This window comes from Eurytemora carolleeae, unplaced genomic scaffold (genome assembly GCF_000591075.1).
Source record: "Eurytemora carolleeae unplaced genomic scaffold, Eaff_2.0 scaffold93, whole genome shotgun sequence".
NCBI classification, from domain to species: domain Eukaryota; kingdom Metazoa; phylum Arthropoda; class Copepoda; order Calanoida; family Temoridae; genus Eurytemora; species Eurytemora carolleeae.
The window spans coordinates 412,389-434,631 of record NW_019396929.1 but is presented as its reverse complement, the minus strand read 5'-3'; the positions used below and the strand labels follow the sequence as shown (position 1 = coordinate 434,631).

The 22,243-nt window shown below is 31.0% G+C and overlaps 1 protein-coding gene across 1 annotated transcript in view; it reads left to right on the top strand.

Moving 5' to 3' along the window:
- The window catches only part of LOC111710220 (uncharacterized), a 32,633-nt gene extending 12,162 nt beyond the window's left edge, over nt 1-20,471 (top strand). The window contains exons 13-31 of the mRNA XM_023484282.1: nt 739-771; nt 1,169-1,271; nt 2,433-2,518; nt 3,725-3,760; nt 3,918-3,970; nt 5,122-5,248; nt 5,939-5,995; nt 7,928-8,013; nt 8,992-9,055; nt 10,181-10,393; nt 10,743-10,809; nt 11,529-11,642; nt 12,538-12,602; nt 14,237-14,400; nt 15,468-15,564; nt 16,851-16,947; nt 17,573-17,713; nt 17,957-18,030; nt 19,344-20,471. Of these exons, the coding sequence (XP_023340050.1) occupies nt 739-771; nt 1,169-1,271; nt 2,433-2,518; nt 3,725-3,760; nt 3,918-3,970; nt 5,122-5,248; nt 5,939-5,995; nt 7,928-8,013; nt 8,992-9,055; nt 10,181-10,393; nt 10,743-10,809; nt 11,529-11,642; nt 12,538-12,602; nt 14,237-14,400; nt 15,468-15,564; nt 16,851-16,947; nt 17,573-17,713; nt 17,957-18,030; nt 19,344-19,453 (1,787 nt within the window). The 3' untranslated portion in view covers nt 19,454-20,471. The remainder of the gene's footprint in view (nt 1-738; nt 772-1,168; nt 1,272-2,432; nt 2,519-3,724; nt 3,761-3,917; nt 3,971-5,121; nt 5,249-5,938; nt 5,996-7,927; nt 8,014-8,991; nt 9,056-10,180; nt 10,394-10,742; nt 10,810-11,528; nt 11,643-12,537; nt 12,603-14,236; nt 14,401-15,467; nt 15,565-16,850; nt 16,948-17,572; nt 17,714-17,956; nt 18,031-19,343) is intronic.
- The last annotated feature ends 1,772 nt before the right edge of the window (nt 20,472-22,243 follow it).

The window sequence follows — 22,243 nt, the reverse complement described above, 5'->3', positions numbered from 1 at the left end:
GGGGGGGGGGTGGGGGATTTTGAATGTAAATACAAAAGATTTGGTTTATTGGAGAAGAGGCTTAAGTATAAGATACATTAAAGCAGCAAAGAAACAGCAAACTATTTTTTTATGTTCTTCACTCTTCAGTTTAAGATTTTAAAAGTGTCATAGCTTTGAGTTCTAGGGGAGGCACTACCCCCTTGCCCCCGCCCTGTATACGCCCTTGCTTTTCGCAACAAAAATGTGAAAATAAGTTTCACAGTATTTTTATATAATTCAATGTTATTATTTCTATATTTATTTATCAGTTTTTTTCTAACATTCTTCATGAAAGTATAAATTTGGGCCTAAAATGTAGAATTAAATAAGAAATTAGGGGAAATTTAATGCATTTTTGATTTTTAAGTATTGAATAGGTTAAAATATACTGTCCTGCTGATGTCCAATTTTTAATTCTGAAAATGACAAGGAATTGACTTGAAGTTGATTAGTTGCTAGAACTGGTGGATTGTTTTAATGTTAAAAATAAGTCATAAACGATCTGAAATTGATGACAAAAATTTATTTCAAATACTGAAAAATTGAAATATTTCAAATATTAAAATAATTTTTCAAGTCTAATCTTGTAATTTTGTAAATTTTTTTTTTCGAATTATAAATGAAATCAGGGAAACATAATAAAATCAATAAAACTAATTTTGAGAAACAAACCTTAAAACGTACTTTAAAAACATAAAAATAATGAAATATTTTCAGGGAGTTTTTTCGCATTAACTGGATTAGTTATAGGTATTATTATCAATATTATTTTTGTTTTTACATTTATTATTATTATTATTATTATTATTATTATTATTATTATTATTATTATTATTATTATTATTATTATTGTTATCATCATAATCAATATTATTATATAATCTGTAACATACGAATTTTAACGCTTTATTCAACAAAACATTTGCATTTAAAAAAAATATCATAGAAATAATCATTTTTTTATTATTTTCATTATCTCCATTTTTCTTACATTTTTAACTTTAATTAGGGTAGACTTTGTTTTTTCAATCTTTTAAATATTGTCATTGCNTTATTATTATTATCATTATTATTATTATTATTATTATTATTATTATTATTATTATTATTACTATTACTATAACTATCATTATTGTAATAATCCCAGGACTATGCTCTGTATTTTTGGATCAGTATGATCTAGATTTTGAACCTATTGGTGACCTGAATACTCTTGTTGAAGGGTTTAACCAGTTCTCAGGAGGAATCAGGTAAGCTGCTGATTCTCATACAAAAGTTACCACTCTTCACTAATTTTTGAAAAAAATTTTAGTATTGATATTTTTATGCTATCAAATTCATATTTCGAATACTTAAGATTGAATTCTCAAATACTTTGTTTTTAATCATAACTTCTCTTATTAAAGAACTATTGAGAATTATAAAAATGTTTTGAATATTTCTAATATTTTTATAAGTTTTCATTTCTTCTTCTTGTTTAAAACTCAAAACTAGATGCGCTACAAGGTTGTCTAACCAGAGCTGAAAACTTTATAATGGAATATCCATAATCCCGATTACTTAATCTGAGTATCCAATCTTAAACCGTTCTTTCTTGGATATAGTGGAGAAAAATCAAAAACCGGTTTTTTAAAATTAGAGAATTTCTGTTTCTGTATATTAATCTTAAATGGCGCGCAAAATTCCAAATTTATCGGCTACTTATATGCGACTCTGATTGGTTGAATTTTTTACACTTTTCAGGATACAAGTGCAAGATTTAGGTTAGCCTTGATATTACGAAAAAGAGAGGATCAAGCATTAATCTCAATATCCACCATTCTAAAGTTTTCAGCTCAGTATAAATGTCTAATTCATTTTTACCGCCCCTATAGTGTAATACCATCCTTCGTTTATTTTTCATAACTTTCCTAACTTTGATATATTTATGCTATCAAATGGTTACATATTCAGAACTTGTTTGTTACTTAAAGATGCTTTAGAAAGATATTATGATTGTAAGATATTAAAATACTAGACTTTTAGGGCGCTTCGCGCCCATCTTCTTTCTCAATTGTGAACATGTTCTTAATGTAACATTGAAAAATAAAGAAAAAAAAATTTCGCGGATTTTATAAAAAAGATTCGCGAATTTTCAAGATTTTATATTTTTTACAAAATTAGAAAGCTTTTCAACAAATTTTTTTAAAATTTTCATCATTCATAAAACTTCCCTAGGGTAATGGAGGGGAGGAAGGCCAACAACATCAATCTCTAGTCCGAACCACATTCTCCTCATTTTCTCTTCCAAACCACCTCGAAATCCTCGTCCTTTCAATATTATTTTTTTTAAGTGTCCGATCCTTGAAAATAAATACATTTTTTAAAAATATGGCGACGTTCTAGGTTAGACTGTAGCATGTTTTGTTTAGGAAGGTGGAGGAAGTTTTGAGAAATGTGATAAAAGAGTTTGATTTTGAGGTCACTTGTGAACATATTTATACCTCTATAGCATCAGGTATCATATTTACATTCATAGACCGTCATAAGTTTTTTGATATTTCTAAAGAAACTTCTTTTTATTTTTAATTCAAGGTAAATTAATAGCCCTGAAATATGAATGCAATTGATATATTAATATTAAACTCATTTCTACGCGGCATTTGATCTTAAATATGTAATACGACATTATACAAAACTCTTGCTATGTATTCATATATCTGGGTTTCACTGGAGGAAATAAATTTTTGCCACAAACTCTAATTTGTTCATCCCTATATCTATGAAAATCAATGTCGTAGAACCTTGATATTTGAAATTATGAATTCTGTTTATATCAAATAATGTAAGTATGAACTATTAAAGGGTTACACCTTCAGGTTTCAAAGATAAAGGGACTGTGCGGCAAACATTAAGTTCAAAAGAAAAATTAAACAATTTAAAAAAGAAACATTTTTATCAGTCGTGACTTGAAATTATGTCGACATTTTGGTTAAACAAATGACCAGATATTATTAACAGCGAGACATGGTTGAGCCACCAGACGTGGTTCAATTACTTCTCTTTGCTTGCACCGGTGCACGAGATAATTGGTTGGAACTGTACGTCTGCGCGGGTTAGCTTCTTCATTCATAAAATCTGACCCAAAAAGTAAAAATAATTATATTATGTTATCCTACCACCCGGCCACTAACATAAATTTCACCAGAAGGGGATCAATTCTTTGGTGTACCGTCCCGCTTTGCCGTGTACAGTCTTTATGTGCAAAGTACAGCTTGTTCTAGCTGCTTAAAAGTCGGCCCGGAGTTTACACGTACGCGCAACTCGCGTAACGTTGTACATAAGAAAACCAAATCAGACTGTTAGGAACGTCATACCCCCACACTCTAATCCCAAAATGAATGTACAGAGTCTATTTCAAACTTTCAGTTAAAAATGTCTGGAATTCTTGTATTAAACTCTTAATTAGAAAATTAATTAGCTTCAAGTTCCAAGTTCCAAATCTAAATTACAAAATATATTTGCAACAGTTTGCAAACATCTGTAAAAACATTCTGAACATTCTGAATTCTGGTTCTTGGCAGAGTTGTAAATAATTTAGGAAAAAATTGAAAACTTTTTTTCCGACAGAGAACGTTAGTAAATTAAGTTATTAGAAAAAAATAAAGAAAATAAGTTCTTTTAGGTTTTATTTAATCCTCTACAGACCACTTTTGTTTTTTAGGGACTCTGGCAGGAATATTTTTGAGCCTCGTTCCAGGTATTATTTTTAAAATATTTTTTCAAGTTGTGTTTTAAAAATTCTTAAATCTTAACCGAAAAAGGCAATATAAATTTTAATTAATATAAAATAGAAATTCCTAGAATATGTTTTTAGAATTAAAGTTAAAAAATTCTAAACCTAAATATCTGTTTAGGAGCCAGCTCTGCAGCAGCTATAGGGTCTAAAACTGCTATTTACACCGTTAAGGTAAAACTTTTTTACTTTTTTCAAAATAAAATCTTACTCCCCTTCCTCTCATTCCTTCCCCCCCCTTATCCTTCCATTCTTCCCCCTTCCTTCCCCTCATATCCTTCCATTCTTCCCCCTTCCTTCCCCCCATATCCTTCTATTCTTCCCCCTTCCTTCCCCCCATATCCTTCCATTCTTCCCCCCATCCTTCCATTCTTCCCTCCCCCATATCCTTCCATTCTTCCCCTTTCCTTCCCCATATCCCCCCAAATCGAGGAAAGTTTGGACACAAGTAAGGGTGATCAAGTTTTTGAAAACGTGCTTCTCTGCTTTGTAATCTGAGCCGGGAACTTTGAATTGCAGATTTCGAGATTAATTATTGATTTCGATCTTTTGTTAATCTCCAAATTTATTTAATCTTTATTTGATATATCGTATGGTATTCGCACCCCGGAGGAATAACTTAAATGAAGAGATTAAGAAGCATTAATCCTCAAATTGATCAAGTCTGCGGGATTATGAATATTCAACGCAAAAGTTCCTGCAGCTCAGTTTAAATTAGTTTTTCTAAATAATTGTTTTGAATTCAAACCCTCTAGTCTCGTGATCTGGACTGGCTAAAAAATTGCACTTCTTTTGCAAAATTCTAAACTCAAGAAAATGTTTTTAAAAAACGAGAGTTTAAATTTGCATTGATTCTAACTTTTCTCAGATCAAATGACATTCCTTTGGTGAGAAAGATTCAAGGGTTTAAATTTTTAGAAAAAAGTATCATTTACTCTCAGAAAACGCTCAAAGGCTTTTTAAACATAAATTTGAGCTACCTCCCTGAACTACCTAATGCCGGTTCAAATCTAAACCACCGATTCAAAGTTTAAGATTAAGCAAGAATTTAAATTGGTGATTAAAATTTGAACAGACGACGGTAGGCAGGTTAGCGACCCCCACAAACACATTAAATACGGTCTATGAAACATGAAGAACAACAATTACATGCACTGTGCAATGTGCAATGTGCAATGTGCACATGCAGCACAGACTCATTTCACGCTGTTAAGTTGATTTTTCAGCAATTGGTAAAATAATTTGCTATTTAACAATATCAAATACAAAAAATGATGAAATGTCGTCTTCATATTCCACAAATTTACGTGTCTTTCTGTATTCAGGTTGGAAGTGCTCTAAGTAAACTTGCAAAGTTGCTGAAGACGACAGCTAAAAAGCTGTGGGATATCCAGAAAATTATCAGACGTGTGACAAAGCTTACTTTTGGAGCTTTCAAAACTTTTACCGTTGGTAATTAATATTTTAATAACATTTTTTTTCTTGTATTTTCGAAAACACATTGAATTGCATTTGCTAAAATATTTTCGATTTTATTGAGAAACTGGGTCTTCCCCAAATAATAATACTTTGGTAGGCAATTATATCAATATAATGAAGATAACTTTTGATTTAAATTTTGAATTATGAAGCTATCTAACAGCATGGATACACAAAAACAAAGCTGTCGATTAAAAAAGCTTCTCTTTAATTACTTGTAAACTTGTAATTCGAAAAAGCTTGTTAACAATTATGATTAAATAGGTCGTCTTCATTAAATGGATATAATCGCCTACCACCATACCAAAATATTGACTAATTAAGAAACAAAAAAAAACACTTTTACAACTAATATGATGAAGCTAATATTTAAGTTTTTTGTTGCAACTTTCAAAGAAGGATTGCAACTTTCTAAATTAAAAAGAATTGAGTCATTCCACAAACTTAAATAGTGTAAACCTTTGATATTTCAAATTTAGATGATTTGATCTGACAGAATTCTAGTTTAAAACTTAACATCATATGTTTACGATATCAGATGGAAAAAGAAGGGATTTGAAAATAAGAATTTTCCGCAAACAACCTTTTAGATAAAAAGATGAGCATTTAGAAAAGTATTTTTTTTTTTTAAATTAATAAATTAATATATATTTTCATTTCTAGGATCTTCTTCCTTCACTCTTCTCAAACTTCTCCCGTTTCTTCCTCCAGTTGTCATAGGAAACAAATATTCAATTTGATAAACTAAAATAACTGATCACGCAATAAAACAATCTTGATATTAAAAGGACTGTAAGCGTAATTTCAAGTAACCCTTCATATAAATATGACAAAGCCCTTGAACACTCTGTTAAATCAAGTTTGAATTAGATATCCATGTTTTTGTGCATTTAAACTGTTTATTATCATTTCTGGTCTCTCTACCAAAGTGACAGTATTGCATATAAGAAACAATGGAGAAATTATCAGAGGAAAGAAAAAGAATAATCACATTAAGGATTCAATGGTAACGTTTTAGCTACGCTCGGTTTGATCGATAACTAGTTTAAATAACTACTTTATTAACTTGACTAAAAAACTATATAAATTTACTTTGGAAAATCATATATCTTAAATCAGGTGACGTGGCAGGAAATCCAAGAGCAGCTTGCCGCGTTCTAATATCCGGCTTCAGGTTGAATCGTCTTCCGCCACAACGTTATTTATTTTAAATAGATTCTATTACGTCATAAGTGTCAACTTAGTTTTTGTGTCCGAAAAAATTATTAAAAATAGTGATAATTTTAGGATAAAGTGTCTATCTTACAGAAAAAAGTGCAATTTTATGTGTTCTTTATTTTCTGTTTTTACACTTTTTTATTTAATCTTGGAAAACATGTCAACTAATGTGAGAAAACTTCGTTTTTCTTGTTATATTTGTCACTGGTAAGTGGTGACGTCGTGTATAATAGGTCCATTTCTCTGTTGCCACCTAATATAATTTGTACTGGATAATCTACTTGGGACATTGCTATCTTTGCATAGAGGTTGACTTAATATTACGCTTACAGCAGGCGCGCAACTAGAGTTTTTGAAGGAAATATTTGGCGCGAAGCGCGAAATGTTTTTTTGCCCCCCCCCCTAAACTTTTTTTTTTTTTTAATCTGACACATCACACAAGATTTGCGGTGAACATGTAAAATTAATTAAATAGTTGTACTACAGAATATCGATTGAACTATAAGCTCAATAGGAGCGTTCAATTAATATTTTTCTTATTTTACGATCAGCTCTTAAATTTTCTCAGGGTGGATTATCATTCCGCAAAAATTTCCAACTTTTTTCTATAATTTAAAAAAAATCTTTAGAAACTTTTTATATACGTACACCGTTGTAAAATTTAAGAATTTTTTTTGTTGAATTTTTCCAATTTTAATATTAAACACTGTATCTTAGAAGCCCTTTTGATAATAGAAGAAAACAAATTTCTAAGAATATCTCTTTAAAAGAAAAATTATATTTTTAGAATGCTTCCAAAAACACATTATACAGTAGAGTTTTGTTCAGTATACAGAGGCGAGTTTTGTTCGCTTGAAATCGACTAATTTGTATTTTCATTTAAAGGGACTGTCCTTGTATTTTCATTTAAAGGGACTGTCCTTGTATTTTCATTTAAAGGGACTGTCCTTGTATTTTCATTTAAAGAGAATGTCCTTATATTTTCATTTGAATGGAATGTCCTTGTATTTTCATTTAAAGGGACTGTCTTTGTATTTTCATTAAAAGGGACGCTGGGTTTATAGGTTCTCAAATTCAAAAAGATCTGGAACTGACGACATTTGTGCGAATTTAAATATTCTGTTGTGGTGCGTGGAGAGCCTATCTTATATTTGTATTAATCAATTCAACACAATTTTAGACATCAAAACCAATTTTAAAATATGTTATACATAAACACATGCGCATTGTCGTTTTCTTTCAAATTATCAAACAATCATAGACATAGATCATTTTTAATATGTTTGTCCATTTAAAATACTTTAAAAGATATAATTGTCAAAACATTAGTTTTGATGTCTAAAATTGTTAAGATATGGTGTAAACACACACGATATTATTGTGATTAATTTTTTGATTGAATTAAAATAGAATTAAATATTTGTTTCTTGCCAGGGATTTATATCATTTTCTCAGCTTTCTGGCCTCAAAGAATTCTTTTCTTCTCCGCTAAACAAAGAAGAAAATTCATCAATGGACAGGTTAGTGGATTTCATCAATGGACAGGTTAGTGGAATTCATCAATGAACAGGTTAGTGGAATTCATCAATGGACAGGTAAGTGGAATTCATCAATGGACAGGTTAGTGGAATTCATCAATGGACAGGTTAGTGGAATTCATCATGGACAGGTTAGTGGAATTCATCAATGGGCAGGTTAGTGGAATTCATCAATGGGCAGGTTAGTGGAATTTATCAATGGACAGGTTAGTGGAATTCATCAATGAACAGGTTAGTGGAATTCATCAATGGACAGGTTAGTGGAAGTCATCAATGGGCAGGTTAGTGGAATTCATCAATGGACAGGTTAGTGGAAGTCATCAATGGGCAGGTTAGTGGAATTCATCAATGGGCAGGTTAGTGGAATTTATCAATGGACAGGTTAGTGGATTTCATCAATGGACAGGTTAGTGGAAGTCATCAATGGACATGTTAGTGGAAGGGAGTGGAATGAGAGGGGNGACCTTTTATAGTTTCTAATATTAAAATTAGACCTTTTATAGTTTCTAATATTAAAATTAGACCTTTTATAGTTTCTAATATTAAAATTAGACCTTTTATAGTTTCTAATATTAAAATTAGACCTTTTATAGTTTCTAATATTAAAATTAGACCTTTTATAGTTTCTAATATTAAAATTAGACCTTTTATAGTTTCTAATATTAAAATTAGACCTTTTATGGTTTCTAATAAAAACATTAGACATTTATTTAGTTTCTAATAATAAAATTAGACATTTTTACAGTTTCTAAAAATAATAATAGACATTTTTCTAATTTATAATAATAAAATTACACAATTTTACCGTTTATAATAGAAATGTATAAAGACATTTCTTCAGTTTCTTATAAAAACATTAGACATTTTATAGTTTCTAATAACACTACACATTTCTACAGTTTCTAATAAAAAGATTAGACATTGTGTAGTTTCTAATAATAAAAATAGACATTTTTCTAGTTTCTGGGTTGGTTATTGGCAATCGTTCTTCTAGTTCTAGCGCTGTCAATAAATACTGCATTAGGTTAGTATAGAATATATATTTAATCAGGCCCGCAACCAGGATTTTTCCAAGGGGGGTGCAAAGAAGCGCGCCGCAGGTGAAAATTTCTTTTTGTTTTTTTTAAAAAGCAATGCTTGGTTTGTTTTTACGGTGGTATTGGGTTTTCTTTATTACATTGCCAATGTACGCATAAAGCCTAACCTTTTTAACAAGTGTATTTAAGCTTTTAAGGGTTACATTTTAGTGTCTGAAACTTTTCAGTTTACATATACAATATACATAAAAAATAAATGAATGGTACTTTAGCTTAAGGAAAAAATTCATTATTTAAAATCAAGGCTTCTTGTCCCTCGGCCTCATCATGATATTATGAAGATTAATAAAAAATAACAAATTTTAATATTTTGTTTAAAAGAGTGACATTGAGACATTCAGGATGTCCAGGATGAGTTGACTTGACAGAGTACACCTACGCACACAAACACACACACACTTTTAATGAGTAACACACAATAAGATTATAATTTGGTTTGGGAAGGAAATCAACTCTTGCTTGAGCTATATTATTGGTAACTAGATTTTAGAAAATTATGAGAAACAATTTCTTTTATATGGGACTATGGGAGGGGGGTGCAAATTCGTCATTGCACCCCCCTTTCAGAAGAAAGGGGGTGCACCTGCACCCTTGCACCCCCCCTGGTTACGGGCCTGTATTTAATACATTGAGAACCTGAAAACTCTGGAATAAATGTCGTCTATGTCTGAAAATGTTTAAGGGAATTTTTTTTTGAACTTTCGGTTGTAAATTACAAATATTCTGCGACATTCATGCAATGGAAACAGACCTAGAGGAATGTGACCTAAATTGTATTCGACCTGTTTATCGAGTAGTTTAAAATAAAATTTCGAGTAGCTTTCACTCACCGTGCGAATTTACTGAACTAAATCTGTAGCAAATATCGTAGAAATCCCTATATTCATGAACTTTAACATACCTAGATACATTATGTTGTATACATTGTCTGTAAATCTAAATGCACTTGTTAATATCTACGCAAATCTTGTAACATTTTGCTCGTAATTTAGAACAAAGTGTTCATAAATTAAAAGTTCAACATCAAGAATAAAATATTACTTACATTTCAGTGGACGAACTTGTACGCGTGTTCGATGACGCTCTTCCCTTGGTGAAGGTTCATCTACTGAAGCGCCTTGGGTGGAAGCTCTCACTTGCCGCGTCATCTTTTGCAATAGCGTCGTCTTTGTTTTTCTTCATGGCGTTCTTGATTCTAAAAATAAAGACGGATAAAAACCATGATAATTTAACCAACGAGGAGGAGGATTGGAGACAAGAATTAGGAAAACAAAGTTTTGAATATACACAAAGGGACTGTTGACTAAATTTCAAGTGACCATATATGCAAGCCTGGTTAGATATTTTTTGTTCTGAGGAAAAATGAATAAAATATTTTTTTAATTGGTTTAATTGATATTGACTTGGGGATATATGCAGCAAAAACAAAACAGGAAGTTATCAGAATTAAATACTTTTACAGATAGAAAAACAACGTTATCCTCTTCATTGTCTAAAAAGGTGTAAATGGTAACATTGTGAATCGGACATGTAACATTCTAATGGGGGGGGGGGGGGCCACATGAAAACATATCTACAGAATTCTTTAAGCATAAACTTAAACTTGTTGTACAGAAAAGAGACACTTGGTTTCATTTTCAACTCCTTTTGGTCCAAAAATAGAGAAGAAAAATATGATAAGGTAAATATCGATTTTTTCCCGCTTATTTTTCTACATTTTTTGATGAGCTTAAATGCTAAATCACTTTGAATTTTTCACATTTGTCAATACAATTTATTAGATATTCATATACATAATTTATTTTGTGTGCATAAATGCACATTTATTGTCTTTTTAAAGGGAGTGTTCGCGAAAAATGAAAGGGGGTATAGAAAAATAATCGCTTTTGATCACTACTAATCTTATTTCCATCTGTTATGTCTATAAGGAGAAAATTGTTAAAAACGACTTATACCGAATAATGTAGAGTCCATACAAATTGAGAAAGTTGCAACAAACGACTGAGAGCTTAAAAAAATTAATTTAATATTATCGATCATCGATTTTTTTTCGGCGCATTCTTATTAAGTTGATATTTCATAATTCTTTTTATTTGTTTTACATCCAACGCACCTGAAACAACGATTTATTTCCGCTAGGTGTCTCTGCCACGTGGAATCATTAAGAGCATCGAGAGCAGAGACACCTGGCGGACAAACTAATTGGCGTTTATCAAGGGTTCCATCAAAACATTTCAGTCAATTCGGTCTATCTGTTTGGCCAGCCATAGTAAAAATAAATACATACATGTATATATATATTAACTATAGCTGGCTTATTGGCCCTGGGGGGTGACAATTCACAATTTGAAATTTCCATTAAAATCTTTTTTTTCTCATCCTGTTTCAAACTTGTTATAGATACAAGAAGGAGAGGATCGGACCCTGGACCTGGATCCTACCAATTGTACTGTGTACAATAGCTTGTGGGTTCAGCGTGCTGGCCAACCTGTATCCTAAAATAGATATGTACAGGTCAATATATCCTAAAATAGATATGTACAGATCAATATATCCTAACATAGATATGTACAGGTCAATATATCCTAAAATAGATATATACAGGTGAATTTATCCTAAAAAAAATATGAACTGTTTTTTTCAGGACTTGTAATCTGTAAATTGTAATCTGAAAAAAATCTAATAAGTTACTTTTTTGTACGGTACAGTTCAGTACAGTACAGTACAATACACAGTGCATGTTAGTGCAGCACAACTGTATAAGATGGTACATTTTGGTTCTGTACAGTTCACTAGGGCTGGGCAAAGTTCCGTCAATGAAACGGAGGTTTTGCAAAAATAAACGGAAGAGTCCATTAATAAGACATTGTTTGCCGCTTTGCGTTGTTAACGCTATTAATTTTGTATTAACAGTACCGTAAAAAGCTGGAGCAATTAACGGATGTTAAAAATTTTCCATGAACGATGTTAACAAAATTGAGAGTAACTTTAACGAACGAAGTTTCGTTCTTACCCTCAAAAACTAACTGCGATTTTATTTAAAAAACGTTTGGAACTAACCATTAACAAAACAGCTTGAAAAAGTTGAAATGTGCCCAGCCCTACAATACAGTAGGGTACTTTGGGGCTACAGAACCTTACTGTACCGTACAGTATGATAAATTAAGGTGCAGTACGGTTTAGTACGGTGTTGTACGATACAGCACGGTATAATACTATACAGAACGGTGTTGTACGTTACAGCGCGGTGTTTTACGGTACAGTACGGTACAGTAATGTACAATTAAATGATCAGACAATATATTATTTTTATGAAACGTTTCTCATCAATATTATGTAGAAAAAAATGGCAGAAATTAAAATTACGTTTACACGTTTATAAAATTCTCTATTTAATCTTTTATTTTAGAGAACCTAAGGGAACCTTTGGACGGACCATTGATGCAATATTCTCTAAAATAAGTTTGTATGAAGGTGAAAAACTTGAAAATTTTATTGAAAAAAAAGTGAGTTTCATAATAATGATAAATCTCGTGAACTGATTTTCTCTATTTTGAGAATGAATTGGACAATTTAACTCTCGTTTCTACATTGTAAAATTTAAATGCATATATGAAAATTCAAATATAAAAATTAGTTTCCAAATTTCTAATATCTTATGTATTTGTTTGAAATAAGATTTTGCGTTTAATAATTATAACATATAATCAAACTAGGTTCGGATTCGGAAAATACTTAGTTTTTTTCTAATCCTAGATATTAAAAATTGTTAAAAAGTTAAAATATGTGAAATATGATGAAAACAAAACCTAGCAAAAAAGGCAAAAAATTTCAAAGTTAACATAAGCAGTTTTTAATGTAGGTTATTATACTAAATAACCACGTTTAAGCAAAAGTTATGCTTTTACTTTACGGAGATTAAATATCGTCTTTATATTGTCTTGTTTAGCTAGATACACAGTAAAATATCTATAAAATTAAATATTCAACTGCTTGACGGATTCAAAAGTGTAAGTGACTTTCTAAAGTTGGCAAAATGTTCATTGTTTTTTTTAAAAAAAGCTCGCAGATAGGTATACATTGCCAAAAAACAGCTAATTCTAGAAGAGACATCCACAAATAAAACAAAATTAATAGTTAAAAAAAGTTTTAAACCAAAATTATACTACAAAAATGTAAACGTTTTAAAAGGGACTGAAAATGGTGAATGGGAACATCTGATTAGCATGGCAACCCCCCCCCCTCCTCCCCTTCCTCACTCCCGAGAAAGAATGAAAAACTTCAAAGTTAATTTAATAAAATTGTAATGATACCATCATGATTTTTACTGCTTGTTTCTAAGCAGTCCGCATTTTCAGGTTTGACAGATGTATTTTCGCCATCATCCCAAGAGTTTTAATAGTTCGAAAGGTCTTCCGACTTTTATGTGTTCTTTGTGTGTAGGGGGAGTCCGATTGTCATCATTATCACTCGCATGCCGGAAGCAAGCAGCAACTAATCTTCGTTCTAATCCTTTGAAATTCAACTTAAACTAGTGTGTCTGCAATATTTGTAAACTAACCCCCATACATTAGTACAGAGTGCAAAGATACCTGACGCAACTCTTTAACTCCAATTTACTGTATGTCACTATCTAATACCATAGCTAAATTGCCATTTCAGTATTGAGCTGAAACCCTCCGGTATGGTGAAGACGACATATTTTAGCTAGACAACTAATATTTGTTAATTGTAGTGCTAACTGCTAAGGATCTAAGGATTCATTTCATTTTGTTGTGGATTCGGATCCGGATCCCGGATACGCCCAGATCATGAATAGTTTTTAAGATTCACTGAATATTTAACAAAAGAAGATTTTTTCGTATTTTTTTCGTTAGTGTTCATGCTAAAACTCGATGAATCAATCAGAGATAAGGAAAATTTTAATAAGCTCTCTTTTTTTGAACAGTTAAGATTTGGGATTTTGAGAGCATAGTTTTTTTTGCAGTATTTTGTTGATATTTTACCCCTTGGATCCATATATTTTTTTGGATTCAGAAATCCATAATGTTGCGGATTCAACGGATCCGGATCCAAAGCACTATTTTAATGGGACACACTGTATCTAGACGAGATGACCCGAGTTCGTGAATATGGAGAGAGAGAATGCCTCCCCTGGCAGACCCTGGGGGACGTGTTCTCCGAGACCCTGCAGCAGAGGAGCAACATCCTCATGAACCCCATCAATACCTTCTTCAACAGGACAGAGAACCTTTTCAGACCATTGAAACAGGTTTTCTATCTTTATAGCTATTTATCTATCTATCTGTCTATCTATATATCTATCTATCTATCTATCTATCTATCAACACCCTATGGTAGAAAAGTTTAAGCCAATTACTTTTCTAAAAGTAATTTTTCTTGAAAGTGTCCAAAAAGAAGAAAAGATACAAGAGCAGTGAGCCTTCAAACCATCCGACTTATATGTTAACTATAATATTGTAAAATTATTAGATTATATTTTGTTATGTTGTTTGTTGTGTTTCTTAGTTTTATAGTTTTTTTATTATTACTTTTATCTTTTAATTCTTTTAAATTTTAATTCTTAAACATTTATTATTCAAGTTTCTTATTTTGTATGTTTTTTAGAATATGCCCTGAAGATGGTTAAATAAACCGAAAATTTGGCAAAAAGAGTTTTTGTTTCACGGATCTGAGAGTGTTAGATTTAGAAGAATTGTATCTATCTATCTATCTATCTATCTATCTATCTATCTATCTATCTATCTATCTATCTATCTATCTATCTATCTATCTATCTATCTATCTATCTATCTATCTATCTATCTATCTATCTATCTATCTATCTATCTATCTATCTATCTATCTATCTATCTATCTATCTATCTATCTATCTATCTATCTATCTATCTATCTATCTATCTATCTATCTATCTATCTATCTATCTATCTATCTATCTATCTATCTATCTATCTATCTATCTATCTATCTACCTATCTTTATATCCATCTATCTATCTATATCTATCCATCTATCTATCTATCTAATTATCCATCTATCTATCTACCTATCTATATCTATTTATCTATCTATCTATCTATCTATCTATCTATCTATCTATCTATCTATCTATCTATCTATCTATCAAGTATATGACCCTCAATTTCTAAAATTTACAACTTTTGCTCTTTAACCTAATCATTTAACTTTAATCATTATTGGTACTAATATATATATACTAAGTTACATAGTACTAATATATTTTTTTATTTACTTTTCGTATGCACGCTTCATTTTTAATATTTTATTAAATCTTATTTTTATCTTTCTTTCTTCAGATAATTACGAGAACAAGAAAACAGCTGATTGCTGATCTTGGTGATGATCTATTTGGCGAGGAGGTCCTTAACTCTATTGACACTTTGAAACTTCTAGGTTAGTTGTAAATCATGGGTTTCGAATATTTATATGGGGGGTTTGGAGTCAGATCTGAGGCTCACATTCCACATTCACAAGATTCTGAGATGCTTTTCACATTCTTTTTTTATAATTACATCACAATAGGATTGTTTGCCTATAACAACAACGGTAGGGTTCGCAGTGAAACAGGGAAATCGTTTCGCGAAATTTCGCTTTTATCTGTTTCGCGAAAAAATGCAAAGTTCTCGCAGAAATAAATAAAAATATCGTAAAAAGTTTGCGAAATATGAAATTTTTTGCACTTTTCATATTTTTTCTTGAAGGTTTTATTCGCTGGAAACCCTAAACAGTTTTCCTTCGCTGGAAACCAGTTGGCGGATTTTTTTTCTGTCAAAATATATTATCTAAAGCGACCTAACCAATAGTTTAAATTTGATGTTTTCGCTGATTATATGTAAGACAATATTTTTATAGAGCCTCTTAAAAGTATAAAATCTTAAATTTTAAATACTGACCAATTGTAACTATTTTTGATATTTTGAATGCCTTTTTGCGTCACGTGGCAGAATTTTAAACTGAAAATTTTGAATATTTAAAACCATTTGGATTGAATTCTGAATTTGGGGAAAAAATCCTAATATCACCGTAAGTTTCTGAGAAACACACATGATAAAGTGCTTTTTGAATTCCCAGAACTCAAGATTTATGAATATGATTTTCACAATTTTTTCCTTTATCTTTGCAACTCAATATTGTAGAATTGGAACTAGGAATTCTGTTAGATCAAATAATCTAAGTTGAAAAATGTCAAAGGCTTACATCATCAGGTTGCAAAGATATAGGGATATGAAAATTAATTCTTTTACACTGATATACAATTTGCACCAATTTTAAGGACCCTAGAGCCATGTACGGGTGTCACTGAAAAAAAGCTTTTTTAAAACTTTGTTTATTTGTACTAAAAAGGAACTAAATATTTTCGAATATTAGGCTTATTTTTCAAGGTTAAAACAGCATTTTAGTGCAACATATTTTATCGACGATCTCTCCATTTCTGGGCATGCAATCATTTTTAGTAGAATAAAACGACGTTTAGCTTAAACCCGCTTTTTAAAAAGACACCATTAGACATTAGTTAAAAATAGATATGAAAAGCCCTTGGTTTAAACTATTGTTTTTTAAGAATTAATTTCAGGGATAAATGTCAGTGTGTCAGAGTTTGCAACTTTTGGATCAAATTGTGCAGTATGGAATTTTTATATTTAGATTATTTTTGGCGTTTTTCGTTCAAATTTTTTTAGATCTAAGGTATCTCGGCATGCTCCTGTTGATTCCTCGCCTCATTAATCTCAGCATTCTCATTTTCGGCATGCTCACCATGTCTGTAGCAACATGCAGGTATACTGTAAGAGTTAGCTTGAAATTGTGAACTGATGGTTAGGAATTTTTCATAAATTTTATATCCATACTGGCTGAGTGCCCGGCGTTGCCCGTTGAATTTTGAAAAAAATCAACTTTTGAAGAAAAATTTTTTTAGCCTATGTTATCCAAGGGTATTTATACTAACCATACTCTTATTACTATTTACAACTTACACAGGGAAGTTAAGGGCATTTTACTTTACCAAGGGTTCCTCAGAACAATTTTGCCTGGAAAAATTGGTCGGAGGAACCCGCAGTTAAGTCAAATTTTTGATTTACCGATTAAGTAGTTGTACAGTGTACACGATTTTATCGTCTTCTGAGATGAAAATGCGCAAACTTTTCAACATGAAAACCTGACATAGCGGGTCTTTTTTTACTTAATTGCCACAAGGGACGTAAAGTAATTTAACGTCCCTCTATTGGGGTATCATGGTTCGGTAACAGGGGCGTATTCAGAAATTTGTCCAGGGGGCTTACATTTTTNAATCTGATTTTACTGGTCCAAGGGGGGGGGGGGCTTAGCCCACATATACCCCCACTGAATACGCCTTTGTTCGGTAATATTGGTAAAAAGAGGATAAAATATATTTCTGTTTAAGGATGATAATTTGTGAAGCCGTTGAACCCAAGAAGCTGGTTGATGCGTTCGGGGCAGTCACAACATTTTCAGTCGTCTTCGTTTTGGGAACTCAGTTGGCGCTTTTCAATGTTCTGGAGGATTTTGGGATACCGTTCTACAGGGATTTTCTTCTTTAATTATAAATTAAATTAAATTATAAAAGCAGTGCTTAGGATCCAGATCCGTTGGGTCCGCAACATTTTGACTTCCTGGATCCAGAACTATTTTTCTAAATGCAAATCCAGAACCTGGATCCACATTAAAATTGGATCCTAAGCACTGCAGAAAAGAGTTTAATCAATAGATTGATTTATAAGCGTGAGATCAATATTCAAGAACTATAATAAGAAGAATGTTGATTTAGAATAACTGTTCGGTTTGGTTTGGGTTTTATATATGATCTTGTTTGTGATGCAATCATGATCTCAATATATATAGGTAATTATATCATATCTACTATATATATATTTCTCATCTATTTTTCTTATATTTCAGCTATTTCTAAGACGTCATCAATTAATGTTATTCTGGGTTATTTAGAATATATGACTTTACTTAATTAAATTTGATTTTACGTGACCTTTCTTTTGAAAGATTGGTATATGTCTGATTCACAACGGTACCCGTCCATTTAAGGATATCAATGAGGAAAAAAGTTATTAATTCTGTAAAATTTCTTCATTGTTTCCATGGAGATGTAAAATTGAAAATGTTTGATTTTCATCCAACAGAAGTGAGGATATCTCATTCCCTCCTTATGCAGGAAATATTTTAAAGAGTTATGTCCCTTATGCAGGAAAATTTTAAAGATTAATGTCCCTTATGCAGGAAATATTTTAAAGAGTAATGTCCCTTTTTTTTAAAGGGGAGTCACTTTGAATGACGTGTACAGTCCCTTTGAGCTGTAATTGTTGGATACTAAAATGTACTCTATTAAAGTAATCAACCATTTGATATCCCTTCTCCCCCAGACTGCCGCAAAAAAACACTATAATTTTTAATGAATATATCTTTTAAATTAACGCAGGTTGAGCATAAATAAATCCCGGCGCTGCATGCAGGTTCAGTAACTCCTGCCGTTTAACTGCACTTGGTAGATTTTACCGGGAACCTAAATTTTTTCTTTAAAATTTGAACAACTCAATTTGGAATCTCAAAATCATACTTATAATTTTTCTGTGGTTCTCCCGAGTACTCGAATCAAAATTTGAGACAAATCGGTCAAGGGGTTCCTGAGTTATAATCGGACTAACAAACAGAATGACAAACAGAGAATACAACTTTTCATTTATAATATATATAATATATATGTATGTGACAATTTACATCATATTCTTTCTTTCGCTATAAAAATCGCAAAAAAGTTGTAATTTTCAAAAAATGTCATCTGCGTCAATTACAATTGCCAATGTTCCTCTCAAAATTGAATAATTCAAAGAAAGAAGAAAGACGACAATGATTTCACAGTTTACTTGTTACATACAGTTTAATCCAGTACTTCGGAGACATCGAAAGAATTTATAAAATGTCGTTTTCTAAACCTGCTGATAATCGAATGCTGGAGATAATCAGTTTTCTAATTGAATAATTATATCCCGCATATTTCATGGCTATTTATTTATCTCTACAATTACCGAGATTCAGGTATAAAAGCATAAAACCCATTAAAAAATTGTCAAGACGACATTTTATAAACTCGATCGATGTCTTCAAAGTTCTGGGTTAAACTGTAGCAAAAACTATTATTTCAGGAATGAAGAATGAATTTTTCTTTGCAATTCCTAAACGTAAAGTGACAATCACCTATTCCGTCCCTGGAGTCTCAGATGAAGGACCTAATATCCGGGGACAAGTCATCTAGGAAGTCAATTGGTGGACTTAAATGACAAGTCATTTAGGAAGTCAATTGGTGGACTTAAATGACAAGTCATTTAGGAAGTCAATTGGTGGACTTAAATGATAAGTCATTTAGGAAGTCAATTGGTGGACTTAAATGACAAGTCATCAAGGAAGTTAATTGGTGGACTTAAATGACAAGTCATTTAGGAAGTCAATTGGTGGACTTAAATGACAAGTCATCTAGGAAGTTAATTGGTGGACTTAAAGGACAAATCATTTAGGAAGTCAATTGGTGGACTTAAAGAACAAGCCATTTAGGACTTAAAGGGACTGCAGATGTTATTTCAAGTGACTCTCCATCTGTAGATTGGTTTGTCCGATTTATAATGGTACCCTTCAAAGCTTTGTATGAGCTATCCGTGCTTGCTGCATAAAATCCCGAAGTCACATAACATAACTAAATTTTTGTTTAAAACATGAATATAATTTTTACAAGGAAAACCGTACGAATTTTGAACTTTGGGAAATAACGTGAACAGTCCCCTTAAAGATTAAAGATTAAAGATTTAAAGTTTGGTGTTGATATAGAGTAAATAAAGTAGATGTTTATTCCATATCTGATTGAAAATATAATTCGATCTGGGTTAACAGTCGTCAGTTCTAATTATATAATAACCATCAAAATCAATATTAAAAAAAATGTTCAAAAATAACAATAAATTCAGATAGAAAAATGGAAACTATTATCCAGATTATGGTATGGAAAAATAGAAACTATTATCCAGATTATGATATGGAAAAATGGAAACTATTATCCAGATTATGATATGGAAAAATGGTAACTATGATCCAGATTATGATATGGAAAAATAGAAACTATTATCCAGATTATGATATGGAAAAATGAAAACTATGATCCAGATTATGATAAGGAAAAATAGAAACTATTACCCAGATTATGATATGGAAAAATGGAAACTGTGATCTAGATTATGATAAGGAAAAAAACAAACTATTATCCAGATTATGATATGGAAAAATGGAAAATATAATCCAGATTATGATATGGAAAAATAGAAACTATTATCCAGATTATGATATGGAAAAATAGAAACTATTATTCAGATTATGATATGGAAAAATAGAAACTATTATTCAGATTATGATATGGAAAAATAGAAACTATACCAGATTCTGATATGGAAAAATAGAAACTATTATCCAGATTATGATATGGAAAAATAGAAACTATTATCCAGATTATGATATGGAAAAATAGAAACTATTATCCAGATTCTGATATGGAAAAATGATAGTTTAAAATATTTACTTTTAAAAGGATTTTCTAGGACAATTATTATTCCTTGAGATTGTTTGAAGTTGATGAAGTTTGAAAACAAAATTACATGTCTGAGAATAGAGTTGTGGTTGGGGTCGATCTAATAAACGAACTTGTACGGACATTGGGGTTGGAATGAAGATTTAATTTTCCCTTATGGTTGAGTGACTTGTGAATTTTATGCAGCAGAGACAAAATTGGAAATTGTAAGAATTGAGTACTTTAAACTGTACCTTTGTGAATCGATGATTCAAAACAAGTCAACATTTTCTTAGAAATAGGATTCTAGATTCGAATTTGGTAATAAAAAATAATTTTAAAGTTGAACCACTTAATTAATATAATTTATTTAATAATTACCTTTTTTGTTTTGAGATTTAATCACTTTAATTGCAACTAATATGAAATGCTGTTGAAAACATCTCTAAATTATAATTGAACCAAAAAATATTTGTACCTAATCAAAACAAAACTTTTGTTGCCTTAATAAAACGCTTACACTTTTTTATGAATTATGATTTAATTTTCAAGTTTTGATATTTTTATTCAGATAATGTTTTGTTATCTAATATTTTTACGAATGCACTTATGTAAAAATACGATTAAGATCTAGTACCAAATATGTATTTAATTGATGTAAAATTGTGATAAATAATGCAAATAAATAACTTCAAATATTTTAAATGTTTCGTAAGAGAAAAGAGAACATAGAACTGAGATTAGAGAACAAAAATCAGCCATTAAAGGACAAAGAACAGAGATTACAGGACAAATAATAGAGAATGGAGGACGAAGAATAGAAATTAGAGAACAAAAATTATAAGTTAAAGGACAAATAATAGAGATTAGAGGACAAAGAAGAGAAATTTGAGGACAACAAATAGAGATAAAAGGACAAAGAATAGAAGTTAAAAGACAAAGAATTGATATTAGAGGACAAAGAATGGAGATTAAAGGACAAAGAATAGAGATTAGATGACAAAGAATGGAGATTAGAAGATCAAAGACAAAGAGATTAGAGGAAATAGATATAGAGTTTAGAGGATAAAGATATAGAGATTAGAGGACAAAAATATAGAGATTAGAGGACAAAGAACAGAGATTAGAGGACAAAGAACAGAGATTAGAGGACAACGAACAGAGATTAGAGGACAACGAACAGCCATTAGGGAAGATTAGAAGACAAAGAATATTAATAACATGGCGAATGTAGATTAAAGAGGACACAATGGAATAGAAACTGTTAAAGAAGATTAACGAAATTTAAACAATTGAGAAAATACGAAAACAAAATTGCTTGGTAGGGTTTTAGGTTGAGAGGGTTTAGGGGGTTAGGGTGGTGTGAGTTTGTGGGATGGGGGGGGGGGGTTACGAAGATACAAGACATACACCTGTTAAAGTAAACATCTGCTCTAACTCACAAAATCATATTTTACGTCAGTTCTATTTCTATCTGAAATTTCGAAAGAAAAA